This window comes from Amblyomma maculatum, chromosome 3 (genome assembly GCF_055883805.1).
Source record: "Amblyomma maculatum isolate TAMU_Amacu chromosome 3, ASM5588380v1, whole genome shotgun sequence".
Classification (NCBI taxonomy): Eukaryota; Metazoa; Arthropoda; class Arachnida; order Ixodida; family Ixodidae; genus Amblyomma; species Amblyomma maculatum.
The window spans coordinates 44,896,704-44,914,564 of NC_139346.1; the positions used below are offsets into that span (position 1 = coordinate 44,896,704).

The 17,861-nt window shown below is 47.4% G+C and overlaps 1 protein-coding gene across 2 annotated transcripts in view; it reads left to right on the top strand.

Moving 5' to 3' along the window:
* Positions 1-17,861, top strand: part of gry (trafficking protein particle complex subunit 11 gry) — a 128,821-nt gene that overhangs the window by 42,447 nt on the left and 68,513 nt on the right. For both annotated transcript variants that reach the window (XM_084597496.1, XM_084597497.1), the window contains exons 12-13: positions 2,062-2,140; positions 16,733-16,787. In XM_084597496.1, coding sequence (XP_084453622.1) covers positions 2,062-2,140; positions 16,733-16,787 — 134 coding nt within the window. The remainder of the gene's footprint in view (positions 1-2,061; positions 2,141-16,732; positions 16,788-17,861) is intronic.

The window sequence follows — 17,861 nt, forward strand, 5'->3', positions numbered from 1 at the left end:
GCTGGCTCTGAGCAGTTGCCCTACTTTGCTCCAAGGCCTAGGGCTCACACCCTCACGTGCCTGCCTCATGTGCTCGTGCCTTTGGTGACAGTGTATACTAGTACAGGGTCTTGCATATTTGGGGCTCAAGTTTTAAAAAATTTTTATGCAAAATCTACTGCCCTATTTGAGCTGAAATAATGTTTACAAAGTAGAAAAATGTGGTCTACGTTATTTGCCTTGCCACTCGACAGATGGAGCAACATGTCAAAGCAGCTTCTCGACTCGCTTCTGTGAAAATTGTGCACGCCGCCGAGAGCAGTTTTTCGTCGATTCCGGAAAATCTAGGCAAGTACCGATGTTGAATCACTTATCAAATAACGTAGACCATATTTTGCTACTTTTTTGAACATTATTTCAGCTCAAATAGGGCAGTACATTTTGCATAGGATTTTTTTGTTAAACCCGGACATCAAATATGCAAGATCTTGTACAGTTGCTGAAAGGGGTGTGCGTCTTCCTTCTGTAATTGAAGGGGTCTCTCTCAAAAAGATGCTGAACTCTTGCCGATTTCTGCTCCGACTAGGCACTGATTTGTTTTTGTGGCCATGTTTGGCTGGAAAAGATGCGTGTTGCTGAAAGTATTATATCTCAATTTGAAATTTTTGAAGAGAGCTTCACTATGCCACGTAAAGCCAAGGTCGAATGCATGGCACAAGCTGCTGTTGCGCATGCGCAGTAGCAGTTTGAAAAAATCCACAGATAGAAAAAGATGGTGCAATCACAGCCTTCGCTCTATCACTAGGTTCAAGCCATGCTCTACAAATCTTTTTTATTTGAAGTTTTGTTGTCGGGACAGAGTACTCTGACTTGCGCAATATTTCAAACTTTATTCAGGAAGTGTCACGCAGCCTATAGGAGCGTGTACATTTTCACAGCCGATATCTCGAATCCTATAGTGTTCAATAGTCCAATTTTTCGGACCAAGTTTGGTGCGAGCAATACTGTGAAGATCATTTTTTTCGGCGTCACTTAGACGCGAGTGGACATCGTTTTCGCAAACAAGCGGTTTTGCGTGGCTGTGAGAAAGTTAGGCGAAGCAGTAATTCAGATGAACTAGCTTGGCTCTTTGTTCATCGTTGCCATTTGAGGTAGTAGCAATAAGCGAATGCTCAACCTTTTCATCGCGTCAGCCTACAAAGAGCTTGCAATCGGATTGAAAATTGAACGTCGGTACCGCCCTCGCTCCGGCGCCGTTCACTACCCGTTGGGGGGGTGGGTCTGGTGCATTCGTGATTCATGGGGGTTCTCGTTCCGTTTGCTTTATTCCCGCGAGTTTTATCTTGGCTATCGTTGTTAATCATTGAAACAATGTTATTGCTTCGCTTGGCACGTCCATTCGTTTGCGGCACGATTGACTGCATCGCAGTATGTCGTGAAGTGGCATGGACATGGCGAAAGCATTGACTGGCCAAGATATCAGCTTAGCATGATCCGCTTCTGCAGGGAGCCACTGGGCACACGGTGATTGCCTTGAGCAAGTTGCATGCTTGCCAGCGGTGCGCTCATCTGCCACGTCTGCAACAGCCAGCGCGCGCGCACTGGCGGTTGTACCCGCCATATCGAATCATGCGAGCGTGTGCATACGGGCGGCGCGTGTAAGCCGATCACAGTAGCAGATCGCGCTTTGCTATAACTCCCTGCTATCGGCATATAAACGAAACATGGAGAGAAGCAAAATTCATGATTGTAAAGCTAATTTCTCACAGAAAAGTGATATTTTTTTCAAGTTGACGGATTTTTCGTACTGTTCAATTATTCTGACTATTGCCCAGTTCCTGCCAAGTCCGAAAAAAAAAAAAGCTGTCAGCTACTACTCCATTTTGACCACCTTGAAGTGGATCCACTTGCACCACCTTAAAGTCTCTAATCTTCTCAACCCACTTAACTTTCTTCTGTGGCCTCTGCTCAGAATCCCATTTACTACTGTTGTTGACCACCAGTTATTGGGCCCATTGGGGCTGTTTGATATCTGGCCTTTTTCCCTATGGCACTGATGGAGGCAACTCCTTATTTGTACAGGGCCTGGTTGTTCCCCTGCTGAGCAGTGCTGTGGCCCAATTCAAGAAGTACCGCTGCCCCCGCATGAAGAGGCACCTCAGTGAGTGGAACCCCTCTCTTTCTCCCTCACTCACTGCAGTGCTCATGCCTATTGTGATGGAGATGGAAAGAATGCCCATGTACTCCAGAACAATTGTTTCGTGTGTGTGTAACTTTCCCCTTATGGTACATTCCACTTGGATCTAATATGTGATTAGGTGATAGCTCTCTGTGACACTCTGTGCAACAACACAGTTGTTTTACCCTTAAAAGCGGAGCTTAAGTACACCCCCCCCTCTTTTCAATTTTTTCCTGGGCAGTAGGGCTGTGCGAGTGTTCGAAATTTTTAAATATCAAATCGAATGTCCTGATATTTGATTTGTTAAACGAATCAAATTGTGGAAGCTGAAAGTTATTCGAAACTGTTTGAACATCCTCGCAAAATGTCGACTAATTTTTGAATACTTTGTGAATAACTGACACAAAAGAAAGCCAGGATGGCCTCTGAACACTTTCGCGAAGGCAGCGTCAGCTCCGAGCACGTACAGTCAAAATGCCCCCATAGTTTTAGCCACTGGTATCCCATTCTGTGTGACTGAAACAATGAAGACATTTGACTTCCCAATCAAGAGGAGGCACTCCTTCTCAGTTCCTGACATATTGCAACAAAACAATACACTGATATAGAACAGAATTTAGATAAGGAAATCTAAACTGTCGCACATACAAGCACTGCATGAGCGTACCTGGGTTGTGTGTCTCTCTTAAATAGTGAAGAAATTGCTCTAGGGACCTGCAAAAGTTGTCCTAACAGAGTGTATGTTATAGCTAAGGGTTGGGGTTTCCGGCTTTTATGTTCAGAGATTCGGCTGATGTTTTTAGGTGTTTATATGCCAACATAACCAGTTTTTTTTCGGTGAACATTATTTTCTGCTCAAGAAATATCGGCTTTTTTCGGTGAGATAAGAGGCATCAGTTGATAGCTAAATGTAAGGTAGTGTTCATTTTCGCTTTTGTTTTTTTGCATGTTGTTATATGCACTTTTATTTAATGTACAGTTGGTCACATATGCAGCTAAGCTCCTGGAGGAAAATTATATTGCTATTGTGAAAATCAGCGTTATAAGAAAACGCATATGTAAAACAAATACACACGTTAGACAAAGGAGTAACTGAAATGTAATTTATTACGATCAAATATTTGCATAAACCAAAACACTTGAAAAGCCAACACGCTTGTCTCGGCTTGTGTCTAAGAAGTGTCACGTGGCAAGGAACTGGTGTGCTTTGGTCTTCGTGATTTCCTGGAAACACTTGCGCTGCAATGCTCTGGTCCGTCCTTTGCCCTCGAAGTGCCTGCCTTGCCGCAGGCGCCCCTCCTCGGATGCTTGATATGTTTATGAGGGTCGGGAAGCACGGCTGCCATTGTTTCCCCATTCGTGAGGCCATGAACAATGCCTCAAAACCCTTAACCGCTGTGCTTAAACCAACGATCCCACTGTCTCACATCATGCCCCTGGATTGAGCACTTGTGCCAACCTCTAGTTATAACCATGTCTTTTGTATGCAATGTTGCTAACATGGCAAATATAGGAAAACCAACCAAATCATTTTCAAGTGTCTCTTGTAACCATGTTTTTTGTAATGAGATTTTACTGTATTCGCACACCCCTACTGAGCAGTCAATTTGGGCCTGTTGTTGAACCGGCACAAACCGTACATTTAGTGCATTATATATTTGAAGCATATACTAGAGCGGCTCTAATTTGTCGTGAAAACATGTCACAGCGTAAAAGGAGATGCGTATTTGATGCTTTGATGTAGCAGGGAAGATTTTGCAGGACTTGAGGGATATTGATAAAATGACATCTAGCAATATCTTTTAACGAAATTGGCTTTCAGGAATGGCAGGCTGGCCAGCTAGTACAATTATTCTGTCTCCTTTCAGCATAGAGGAAGAAATTCTGGGCTGCCTTTAAACTAGAAGGAATGGCTTGTTCTGGAATAAAAGCTAGGCACATCAGAGCTGCCATCACTTGGTCGCACACAGGCACTCTGTGAGTTATACAGAGCGGAATAAGGGTTGACCCGTTGTTGTCTGCACAGAGCAGATGAAGTAGAATGCACAGAGCACAGAGTGAATTGGGGCTCATTAAATTGGATGGGGGAGAAATGTTGACCAGTGTGAACATCTGAGATGTTTAGGCATCCGCATCCTACATTGTACCATGTGTGTGTGCTGCTCATACCGTAAAAACCCGCGTATAATACGAACCCGAATATAATACGAGGTGAAATTCTGGAGACCCGAAATGGAAAAAAAAAGTTTTTACCGCATATAATACGAGAGAGAAAAAACAAGACATTTATTGAAATCGGACCTCACACTTCAATCACTTTCATCTTCAGCAGCGCTTTCCTCGGAAATTTCTTTGTCGGACAAATCATCCCACAGGTACTCATCTTCTGTGCCATCGAGGGCGTTTGAGATGCCGCACTTCTTAAACGAACGGCGCACAAGCTCCTCTGGGATGCTTGCCCACGCGTCCACAATCCATTTGCGCAGCGTGGCTGGCGATGCTCGCTTCAGCCGCCCGGCCGGCGTCACTGCAGGCTCACCTGACCGCATCCATTCCGCGTAGCATCGCTTGACTGCGTCCTTGAAGGGTTTGTTGGCACAAACGTCGAGAGGCTGAAGTTGTGAGGTCATTCCACCCGGAATCACAACAAGTTCTGTGCGGCAGTCGCTTAGCAGCCTCTTCACCGAGTCGGCCAAATGGCAACGAAACGCGTCCAGCACGAGGATGGATGGAAAGGACAACAGTGCACCGGGCCGTTTGCACCACACTGACTCCACCCAGTCGAGGACAAGATCCTCGTTCATCCAACCTTTTTCATGGCATCTCACGATGACATTCTTCGGCAGCTCCTCACCTTTCGGCATTGTCTTGCGCTTGAAGATGACATAGGGCGGGAGCTTGCGGCCGTCTGCCGTGCACGATAGCATGACTGTAACCCGCGTCTTCTCGTTTCCAGTAGACCGGATACAAACTTGTTTAGAGCCCTTCTCATGGACGGTGAGGGGCGATGGCATGTCCAGGTAAACCGGCGTCTGGTCAGCATTGCCTATTTGCCCCAGCTGAAAGTTTTTGGTCTTTCGCAAAGAAATCACGTGGCGCTGAAAAGCCACCAGCAGCTCTTCGAAGGATTCGGGCAGCTTTTGTGAAATCGAGGTTCGCCGGCGTAGCGAGAATCCAGCACGGCACATATAGCGATGTATCCAGTGCTTGCTTGCTTTGAAGGCGGAGCTCGGAATTCCCTTTTCCCTTGCAAGCTCCCTAGCTTTTGCCTGCATAAGCTCTACGCTCACAGCTAGATGCGATGCTCGCTGTTCTCGTACGAACTCCGTCAGAGCGAGTTCAATTTCCGGGAATGCGCCATTCTTTGGCCCGCGAAAGCTTCTTCGCATTCTCTTGCACGCGAAAAGGGCTTCTTTCTGTCGTTGCCATCCGCGAATGCTTCCCTCGGTGACGCCAAACTGCCTCCCGGCCGCACTGTTGCCGATGTTTTCAGCAACTAAAATCACCTTTCTCTTAAAAGCAGCCGAGTACTGTTTCCGAGACCCTGGCATCTTGCTCGTTCACTTAAAGAAAAAAGCGTGCACTTTTTCGCGAACCGTGGTTTGCACGAGAGCACATGCGCTGATGCTGTGCGCACTCGACGACTCAACAACGAAGAGACGACACCTCGACGTCGTGGCCACTGCAGGGTGCGGCCACGTTAGGGCAACGAAGCCAAGCCGTAGCCGCACATCGATAACAAAGCCAAGCCGTAGCCACGCGGCTACAACAAAACCAAAACTTCTCGCAAAACTTCGACATTTTGGTTGGGATCCGCAAATAATACGAGGCGGAAATTTGGAACGCTGAAAGTTGGAAAAAAAACTCGTATTATACGCGGGTTTTTACGGTACATTCAAACCCGGATATATCGAACTCGAAGGGGATGCGAAATAGTTCGATATATCAATAATTCGATATATAGAAATTGGCTTGTGATGGCACTTACGATGCGAAAAAATGATACCATATTTGTCACGTAATCAACCCACTCCCATAATGAACCCACCCTCCACTTTTGCACCTGAGAATTTGAAGAAAAAAAAAAAAGCGTTAAGGCCAGCTTTCACACATGCAAACGATTGAGCGATCTCAGCGACTAGCAAAAAATTTCCAACTTGTTGGGACTGCGTCTCTCTCACCGCTCAAGCCACTGCGGCAGCTCAAAACAAGGTTTCTGTGTCGCAGCAGCAGAAATCGCAAGCGTTTTCGCTTGCATGTCGATGGCGCACGCCACTCCATTTTGGTCGTCTTATCCACAGCGCATTCCTTAGCAGCGTGCCAAGATGCTGCGCAGCGATAACGTCAATGCGTGTTTATCGTTTGATCGCTCCTGCGGTGGCGGGGAGTGAACGTGGCAGAGTGCTCGTGATGGCTTGATTGAACAAGCCCGGTACGATTTATCACGCCGCGCTTGGGGCGGGCGTAGTCCACTGCCACAAAATCATTGGAAAGCATGATAGCTAAATGCTGTTTGAAGCGAAAAATGCTAAAAGCCAGTGTCATGATCGCAGCAGCTGACCGCGTGTTTTCGTTGATTCATACATGCAAGGATAAAAGACTTCCGCAAAAAAAAAAAAAAAAAAGAAGAAGCTGCTGCTTCTTAACATGTGCAGCTGCCGTATCTTACGCTACGCCGCGCGTACAGCACAACGATAGAATGGATGACTCCCGCAAAAAAATAAAAAATAAAACTGGCGCTTCTTAACGTGCGCAGCCGCCATATCTTGCACTACGCAGCGCGTATAGCACAACGATAAGAATAAACGACTCTCACAAAAAAAAAAAAAAAAAAATACCTGCCGCTTCTTAACGTCCGCAGGTGCCATAGCACATCAGCCACCGCGCACAGAGAGTTCGCAACACACGCTGGAGAAAGCGTCCGATGTTCTGTCTGAAAACGGGCTGAGCTGGCTTGGCGCATGCGTAGCGCGTGCTACTGCGAACGAAGGCCGGGGAAGAGAAAGGAGAGAGATAGCACGGCAAAAGAATGGGCACACACTTACGCTTAGCTCAATCGCATTTTTCCCCTCTCGTTCCCACTGGTTCTTCGTGGTTCATTCGCGCACATGGCTTGCAAACGTCACGTGCTGGCGCGCGGGAAACGATCACCGCAGATGCGCGCGCCTTTGGGGAATGGGCGCGGCGCTGCTGCAGACTAGCCGTCGCCTAACTGCTCCCTCTCATTCCTTCCGCACGTGGCTTGAAAACGTCACACAGCAAACGGCCGGGGGTGATGCGATCGTCTTTGGGCAAGGCACACTTTCCAGTGCGTGGTGCGGAGTTCGATATATCGAACACTGGTGAAATTGAGTTTGATATATGATGCGGCTTTCTTATACTTTTACATGGGATTTTCAAGGGGATATTCTGTGAGTTTGATATAACCAAAATTCGATGTGTCCGAGTTCGACTTTATTGCCGCGTGCCTCTCGGAATCAAGAAAGAAGAGGACGAAACTGAGTGTAGTGTGTGGAACGGGTTCAGTATTCACTGCCTTGTACTTGTTACATTTTCTGGTGGAGGTGCTGGGTACGATTTCCCTTTTTGCTGAATTTCACCCCTCAAGGGCAACCGAGAGCCACCACGGGTTTGACACCGGTCCATCGCAGTTGCAGCCGCGGCCTTCGAGGTCAGTCGCCAGAGTTCGGGCCCCTTTCCTGCATGCCTGTGGCCAACATGTATAGATCCAACACGAACATTGTGACTAACGAAGAGTGTTCACCCCAGTTCGTTGTCCTCCAGTCTCAAATGCCACCGTCCTATGGAGAGCTTTATGAGGATGCTGACGACTGGCTGGACCAATTCGAACGGGTTGCCAAATAAAACGGCTGGGATAAGCAAAGGAAGCTTCATGATGTGTACTTTGCTCTCGAAGATTCAGCGCGGAAGTGGTTCATGAGCCACGAAAAACGACACTACCATCACGGGACCTCTTTCATAGCCAGCTGTTGGCAACCTACACCGCCAACTACCGAAGAGAGTGTGCAGAGTCGGTGCTGCAGTCTCGTTGCCAAGCCCCTAACAAAAGTATTGGAATGTACTACGAGGACATGATCTGGGCGTGCTGATCTAAATATGTCAGAGAAGAAAGTATGTCACCTAATGCGCAGGGTGAAACAAGAACTATTTGTTGGGCTTGTGCACAGTCCACCTGGCACAGCATCAGATTTTTTAACGGAGGCCACCACGAAAGAACAAAAACTTCGACACAAGGCTCAGCACTATAACCGTAACGTGTCCGCCATGTCGCCGGTCGTCTATGGTTCCGGCTTCAACGGTTCTGATAGTGCCTCAAGGGAGCTTATTCGATCTGTAGTCAGAGAAGAGCTGAGACACATTCAGCTACAGGGGCTAACGTCATCGTTGAGGTTTCCATCACTCGCAGAGGTCGTTTGTGAGGAAGTTAGGCAAGTCGTCCCGGAATCTGATTCTCCTAATTCTCCGAGAGTGAACACCACTGTGCCTCATCCAAACCAGTACCACAGTGGGTACCACTCTCCCAGAGCCAGATCTTGGTCTCTTGATCCAAGCCCGCGCCGTCCTCCTCTTCTAGCCGAGGCACGGTTTCGGAGGACTGGCGTCTGGCGTGCCCCTGACAATCGGCCTCTTTGTTACCACTATGGTGAGGCCGGTCACATGTTGAGGCTTTGTCCGTACCGCCGCTCCGAACTTCATGGCTTCTATATGGGTGCACGATGTCCTCGGAGTGGTGAACGACCACCCAAAATCGAGGAGTGCCTGTCGGCGCATACGGATCCTCCAGATGTCCCACAATACGGGCCCCCGTCATTACCTTTTCCCATTATCGTTCTCCAAGTCCACGTCCCTCTACACACCGCACTGGCCGCTCACTGAGCCCCCGCTTCCCGAGCCGTCTGGAAAACTAGGAACAGCAACCTGCGGAGGTGAGGCCGCTGATGAGCGAAGTGCTGAACATCCTCCATCAAGTTTAGTACAAGATAACGGCTATGAGATGGCGTCATGTAACGATGAACCTGAGTGCGCAGTTTCGGACATACCGGTTTCTATCGACGATTTTCTCATTACAGCTTTAGTTGATACGGGGGCGGGCTATTTAGTTATGAGCAGTGGGTTAGCCAGGAAATTGAAGAAAGTTTTAACCGAGTGGACTGGGCCTCAGATCCGCACTGCAGGGAGACACGTTATTACCCCGGCTGGAAGATGCATTGCTAGAGCTGCAATTGACAGATTTATTTGTGTTGGCGACTTCGTTGTTCTTACCCACTGTTTGCGAGACGTCATACTCGGCTTGGACTTCTTACAGGCTAATGGAGCGATAATTAATTTGCAAAATCACGAGTGACGTTTTCGCCGAGCCAAGCCATTGCGAGATCTAGCGTCGATGGTTCATCAACGTCCGCCTTACGTATTACAGCTGCTGACGTTACGGTCCCGCCATGGTGCAGCATTATGGTCTTGGTAGAAAGCGACTCACCTTGCGACTGCAACGTACTGGCAGAGAGGAACGTGGGCCTACTTCTTGAGAAAGGGATCTGCGCTGCAAGAGGACTTGTTCGCTTGCGGGACGGTCGTGCGAAGCTCCGGATTACGAATTTCGGGACCGAATTTCAGCACATTGCGAAAGGAGCGGCCATCGCGTATGTTGCCGACTTTATTGAACCAGCGAACATCTGTACTCTGGCGCCGCCGTCCCCAGCCAGATGTGATGCACCTGACGTCTTACATTTGGGACATTAATTGGGACATTAATACCAATCTGTCGGTGGTTGAGCGGCGGCGACTCCTAGAGCTCCTTCAGGATTTTGCTGGATGCTTTGCAACGTCTTCCAAAGTTGGGCGCACCCCAGTAGCCAAACACCGCATTATGGTTGACGCGAAGACCAAGCCGATTTTTCAGCACCCATACCGAATATCGTCAACAGAACGAGAGGCTATTCAAAGCCAGGTGCAGGAAATGCTTACCGACGACGTGGTGCAGCCGTCTACCAGCCCCTGGGCTTCGCCTGTAGTGTTGGTGAAGAAAAAAGACAACACCTTGCGTTTTTGCGTCGATTATTATAAGTTACCGTATTTACTCGAATCATGCTCGCACTTTTTTTTTCGCAGAAAATTGATGCTAAGTTGTTAGGTGCGATAATTATCTGGGGAAAATTTTCGAGCAAATGTTTTAGGAATGCTAAAAGCAAGAAGATACCCTTGTTATAAAAGTACAGGGTCGTCAAAATCAGAAATTGCTAGAGCACTTTATTTATCACACGCAGCCTTGTCATCATTCCCTGAGTTTCATGGTATGATGCTCACAGCAGACCATACAGTTCTAATCTTGATCTCAGACTTGATCCGAGTCTGTGTCGACACTGCAGTTGCTGTCTCCGTACTACGCAGAACTCATTGACGCAGAAGTGCCTGCTCGCAGTGCGGTTGCCATGCTGTAGCCCATACTCGAAAGCCTTTCAACTTAAAAGTAGCTGTATAACTTGCGTACCGCCCCACTGCGATGCGGCACCAAGAACACGGTAGACGGTGGAATAAAGCAAGCAACACGGACGGAATGAAGGAACAATGACAACGAAACGTGAAGACAACTCTCAAAATGGCGACGACTACAAGCATCATGGAGGTAAAAAAGAAAATTAAAAACATACGAGAATAACCAATGATGATGATGATCTACCCGCGCACGCTATTGCCACCTGTTAGCGCGTGCACACAACGAGGCCAGTTAGGTTCAGTAGTGCTCCAAGGATGGCAATTGTTACTACAGTTGAGCTCGGATATATCGAACCCGGATATTTTGTGTTTTGGTTGTATCGAACTTGCGGAATATCCCCTTGAAAATCCCATGTAAAAGTATAGGAAAGCTGCGTTGTATATCGAACTCAATTTCACTGGTCGTTCGATATTGTCACGTGGTGGTGACCAGGATCGATGACACAAATGAAGACACAGGCTTGATAATACTGAAATTAACTCTTTATTGGGCTGACTTGCGCCCGCAAAAGAACTAAGCAACTCGGCGGCGGCGATAGCAACAAACGTGCTGGTCGATCGTCGAACAAAGAATGCTCATCACACTCGTCAACGCTCAATTTAAAGGCTGCACAGAACAATCTAGATAATGTCGCAAACAGCTACCAGCATGGGCTGGAACATTGTGGAAAGACACCCGAGTGGCCGGAACCTTCGAGACAGATCTCGGTGCATCTTGCGCTACAACCAAACTGATAAAGGTGTGACTCACGACATTGAGCATTAACAAACAAAGATTACGGAACTGTTACGCGGTCCAGAATCAGAGCGATAAGCCTGTATGGTGGCGGCTGTTAAAAAACAACAAATACAGTTTTGAAGGTTTCGCGGCAATCTATTGAACTCCGCACCACTCATTGGGACGGTGCGCCTCCCCCAAAGACGATCGCATCACCCTCGGCCATTTGCCATGAGACATTTCAAGCCACGCGCGGAAGGAATGAGAGGGCACAGTTCGGCGACAGCTGGTCTAGGGCAGAGCCGCGCCCTTCCCCCAAAGACGCGCGCATGTGCAGTGATCGCTGCCGCTTTAGCTCGCAATGCTTGCAAGTCATGTGTGTGAAGGAACGAGAGGAAACCAATGCAGCCGTGGTGTTTGGGAGAAGGGAAAAACGCGATAGAGCGAAGCGCAAGGGTGTGCCCACTCTTCTGCTGAGCTTTATTTCTCCCCTTCCTCTCTCTTTCTTGTTCGCAGCAGCATGCACTATGCATGCGCGGACAAGCCAGCTCAGCCCGTGGCTGACGCGTCTCCAGTGTGTTGCGAACGCTCTGCGCGCGGCGGCTGGCGTGCGATGAGCGTCTCCTGTCGTGCTGAACGCGCGTAAGCTGCTGCGGCCGCTAAAAAAATGGCAGATTTTTTTTTTCTTTCTTTTTTTTTTTTTTGTGAGAGTTGTTTATTCTTGCTGTCGGGTTGAATGTAAGCTATGGCAGCTGCGGAGGTTAAGAAGCAGCAGTTTTGTTTTCTTTTGCGAGAGTTGTTCTTGTCGGGCTGAACTTGCGGTGCAGCACAAGCTATGGCGGCTGCGTACATTAAAAAACGGCAGCTTTTTTTTTTTTCCTTTTTTGCGAGTCGTTTATTCTTGCATCTATGAATCAACGAAAGTATGCGGTTGGCTGTGGTCATGCCACCGGCTTTTAGCATTGTTCGCTCCAAACGGCACTTGCAGCTATCACGCTTGCCAATAATTTTGTAGCAGTGGACTACGTCCGCCCCACCTCAAGCACGGCACGACAAATCGAACTAGGCTTGTGCAATCAAGCCATCCCGCGTGCATTCCGCCACGTTCGCTCCTTGCCACTGCAGGATCTATGAAAAGTGTAGTTAAAAGATTAACACGTCATGGCGTTATCGCTGCGCAGCATCTTGGCGCTGCCAATAAATGAGCTGTGGATGCGACGGTCGAAACGACGGAACACGCCACCGAACGCTTTTTCTTTTTGTTTTAAAATTCTTGGGGGCAAAAATGGGGAGTGGGTTGACTACACGACAAATATCGTATCATTTTTCACGATCGCATATGGTGTCTCAAGCTGATTTCTGTGTATTGAATTATCGATAATCGAACTATTTCGCGATCCCCTTCGAGTTTGATATATCCGGGTTCGACTGTACTAGCAGACGACTCTTGCGGTGGTAAAATTGATGGTGCGATGACTATGCGAAGAAAAAAAAATTCCTATTTTTGACGCCCAATGTTGGGGGTGCGAGCATTACGTGAGTGCGAGCATTATGCGAGTAAATATGGTAAAGCAGGTAACGAAACAGGACGTATACCCGCTCTCACGTATCGATGACTCATTGGATCGGTTACACAATTCCAAATATTATTCGTCGCTTGACCTCAAGAATGGCTACTGCAGATAGAAGTGGGCAAAAGGGATATAGAGAAAACAGCGTTCGTCACTCTCGATGGCATTTATGAATTTAAAGTGCTTCCTTTCGGTTTCTGTTCTGCACCAGCAACCTGCCAGCAAATGATGGACACCGTTCTCTCTGGACTGAAGTGGCAAGCATGCCTAGTGTATCTCGGCGATGTCATCATTTTCGCGGCTAGTTTTGAGGAGCACCTTGACCAGCTGCGAATGGTACTACAGGTGCTACGTTCAGCCCAACTGACGATAAAACCACAGTAATGCCATTTCGAATTCCAGGAGCTCCACTTTCTTGGCCATGTTATTAGTGCTGAGGGCGTGAAACCAGATCCCGACAAGACTACTGCTGTGAAAAATTTTCCGCGCCCACTCAACAAAACGTCCGTTAGAAGGTTTTTGGGGCTTTGTGCCTATTACAGTTGTTTCGTTGAGAATTTTTCACCGATTGCCGAGCCTCTTACGCGTCTTACCCGAGGCAATGTTCGTTTTGCGTGGTAAGATTATCAAGAGGATGCTTTCAACGGGTTGCGCCGGCGACTGCAGGCTGCCCCGATACTTGCCCATTTTGCCGAAAACGCTGCTACAGATATTCATATCGATGCTAGTAATTTTGGACTTCATGCCGTTCTGATTCAGTGGCAAAATGGCACTGAGAAAGTTATCGCTTATGCAAGTCGCTCTCTTTCAAAAGCAGAGGCAAACTACTCAACCACGGAAAAGGAATGTCTCGTGGTAGGTAGTTTGGGCGATAACTAAGTTCCGACCCTATCTTTACGGTTGCCCTTTAAGGGCTGTGAGCGACCACCTTTCGTTATGCTGGCTAGCCAACCTCAAAGACCCCTTTGGACGGCTTTTTAAGGTGGTGTCTCCATCTCCAATAGTATGACATTACGGTTGTATACAAGTGTGGCCGTAAGCACAACGACGCCAATTGCTTGTCGTGTGCACCAGTTGATGCTGGCTCTCCCGACAGCGAAGACGACGATTTCCTCTTCCTTGCTGTAGTCACGACCACCGACATAGCCCAGCGTCAATGGGCTGACCCCGGTTTACGCCCGCTTATTGAGCATCTTGAAGGCCTTGATCTAGCAGTCCCACTTGCTTTCGCACGAGGTTTATCCTCCTACAGCATTCACAATCCGTCCTATATAAGAAACTTTCAGCACGACAAGGAAACCTTTCTTCTCGTTGTGCTGTCCGACCTCCAGCCAGAAATCTTGCACGCATGCCGCGATGAGCCTTCGGCTGGTCATTTAGGAGTCACGCGATCATTAGCATGCATTGGACAAAAGTACTATTGGCCTAAGTTGCTGCCTTCAGTCCAGCACTACGTGAGAACATGCCGAGATTTCCAGCGGCAAAAGACACCTCCGCTGAAGCCTGCAGGGCTCCTTCAGCCGATACCTCCACCGACAGCCCCTTTCCAGCAAGTGGGTATGGATCTTCTGGGCCCATTTCCAATGTCCGCATCAGGGCACAGATGGATAGCAGTGGTGACGGACTACTTAACGCAATATGCCGAGACACAGGCACTTTCCCGTGCAACTGCTGCTGAAGTAGCCCAGTTTTTTCTCAAGAGCATTGTACTGCGCCACGATGCCCCTTCGGTTATTATTACCGACCGTGGTACAGCCTTTACGGCCAGGCTCTCTTTAGTCTTACCTGCACAAGTCATCGTAGGACTGCTGCTTATCATCTGCAAACAAACAAACTGATTGAACGCCTTAATAGAACACTTGCAGACATGATTTTCATATATTTCGACGTTGAACATCGCACGTGGGATGAAGTCCTTCCATATGCAACTTTTGCATACAATACGGCTGAGCAGGAGACGACCCACTCGGCGCCATTCCAGCTAGTCTACGGTCGTCCCGTCACCACAATGTTGGATGCTAAGTCACAATGTTGATAAGTCACGGCGACGATGCCACCAACGCCTATGCGGACGTCGACATATTTTTGCAGCGGGCCGAAGAAGCGCATCAGCTCGCGCGGTGCCGTATTCAACATCAATAACACCACGATGCCAATCGGCACAACCTCCAACATCGAGACGTTCACTACCAGCCTAGCGATCTTGTATGGTTGTGGACATCAGTGCGCCATCGAGGACTCTCAGAGAAGCTACTTTGCTGTTACTTTGGTACTTTGATACGAGGTCGATTAATACTTTTGTGTGGGCGAGTCGGTGAAGCATTGTGCAGAACAGGAGCGCAAAAAACCAGAACACATGTTACATATAGAAACAGGGCTAGCGCAGTACTACCAACTGAATTTTTATTGAAAAACAGGCTGTAATTTATACCTCTAATCACGCAAGACCGGTAATCTAGAAACACAGTATAGTCATTGCCAGCACGACAGTCACCTTATCAACCGATGAAGTTCAGGGGCAATCAACAGGCACTAAGGAGAATATGAAAGATTGGACAACCAGCAGTTCCGAGTTATCATCATAGCAAAAGCAGAGTCAGAACAACGTGGCAAAAGCTTAGTCAAACAACAGAAATCATTAACCGAACCAAAAAGAGGTGTAAACGGTTTAAAAAAAAATAAATATATAGCAAAAGCATAGTCGGAGCATCGTAGAGTCAGAGCATCCTAGCAAAGCAGAGTCAGCACAGTAAAACCATAAAAACAAAAACAAATGGACACCTTAGGTACAATTTCACATAACTTTGCAGAGGCAAGGTGAGGAGGAAATTTAAAAAAGAAAAAGAACATGAAACCGTAGGCACATCCCCGCCTTAGAAAAAAAACCAAATCATTTAAATTGAACCGTCTAAAAAGGCAATTTATTTTCGTGACAGGCAAATTGACGGAGTGCTGATGCACCACTCTCCACCCCTAGACATGAGCATTCAACCAGCTCCATTTCATGCTGGTCTTTTGCACATGCCCTTATCTCTGATTCATCATACAATGGTTCACACATTTAAAATCGCACTCAGGCCCACAATCATAATCACAACCACATTTTTTAGCCTTCTTGCAGTGACCGGCAAGATGACCGCTTGCATTGTTGCCCACATACCTCCGATACTCTCTTATTCTGTCATTATCGTGTTGGCCAGTCTGGCCAATATCGGAACTGGTACATAGCACCATACGAGGTCATTTGTTGTCTTAGTAACGTGACCTACGAAGTTGTTCCTTGGGGTCAACAGTTTCAGCTTAAGTGCTGAAACTGTTCATGTAGTGCAGATGAAACCGTATTGTGAGAGGCAGTGACCTTTTGCGTGTGCAGCTTTGTTCTCTGCTTCTCCAGTGTGCATATAGCTTGAGGACACCCCCAGCATCAAGTCGCCGCTTTCGAAGAGGAGGGGGTAATGCCGCGTGTCTTTCGGAACCGAGAAAGAAGAGGACGAAACTGAGTGTAGTGTGTGGAATGGATATGTTCAGTGTTCGCTGCCTTGTACTCGTTACAATATCACTGTCATGCCAACTTTTTTACTGGACGCAAATGACATTATTTACCCGAACTTTGGCATGATTTTTTCTTCTTCTTTTTGCTACGGACATTTGTGCCTGTGCTAGCCTTTAGAATCATACGAACAGTGCATTGTTTAATTGGCACTGCCACCCACACTGCACGGAACTCTGAAGACTTTACAATGCCCGATTTTTTTTTTTCTCCCTCCTCAGTGGTTCAGATTGCTGAGGAGTACTACTCCAGCACAGACTATGACAAGGCCCTCAGGTGAGACCATTTTGCCATTGAGTGCTTGTGGTGTGACCCTTCTTATTCAGGACCCTCGAACTAGGCTTAAGGAGTACGTATACATACGAACATTGTGCCAATTGCGCCAACTTGCACCATGGTATCAACCTGCATCGTGCTACTGCAGATATGTGGCTTTTCATTAAAGTGCACAAATCCTGTGGCAATAGTAATATAGTTAAACCTTATTATTATGAAATTTTAAAAAGCCCGTGATCCTTCGTTACATTCAGGTTTTCGTTATATGTATGCAATTTTTATATGAATACTCTAAAGGACATGGCAGAATGGAAACCAGAATGAGAATTAAATGAATGTGGGAAAGCTACTAGCTACAGTGAATCCTCATTACTTAAGGTAATAGAAGCAGGGAAACATTTCGTGACCGTGCTGAGGACACAACATGACTTGCATGAAGTCACTGCAAATGAGGTGGAGAGAGGGGGAAGGGGGTGGTGGAGAAGTCTTATTCTGCCAGCCTAGGGAAAAGCCCCCACACTGTCGCGCTGTTATCAGGTGAGGAGGCACCTTCATTTCGCGGTCTGCCCGCCAATGTAAACTCTTTGCCTCAAGTCACTGTTCCTGCTACATACGCGCCAGAGCAGTCTGAGCTGCAATCTTACAAGAAACCATGTGACATCAGTGGGTGCCCACTGCTCATCTCAAGTCTTTGTTTTTCTTTTTTCTGTTATTTTTCTCTGCTTTTAAGTGTGAACTATATTAGTGCCACATTCCAAAAGCAAAAGCAGTGGGGTTGCTGCATTTGCCGTATAGATGCACAATCAGTGCTGAAACGTGGCTCGTTGTATCATGTGCAGATGCTTGTTATGATCGCAGATGTTCTCCCCACAGCATTTCCTGCTTTATCGTCATCAAACTTTTACAGCTCCAGCAATTCAGCGCTAGCTAATAGATAGTCGTCATAGGGTTCGTTAGATAAAGGTCAGCTGGTGCAACATGTTTGTTGCACAGATTTTTTAAATACACTCTCTTTATTGGGAGTGGCATTGGGGAATTGAAAAACTACTTAATAATGAGGAATCTGCTGCGCGA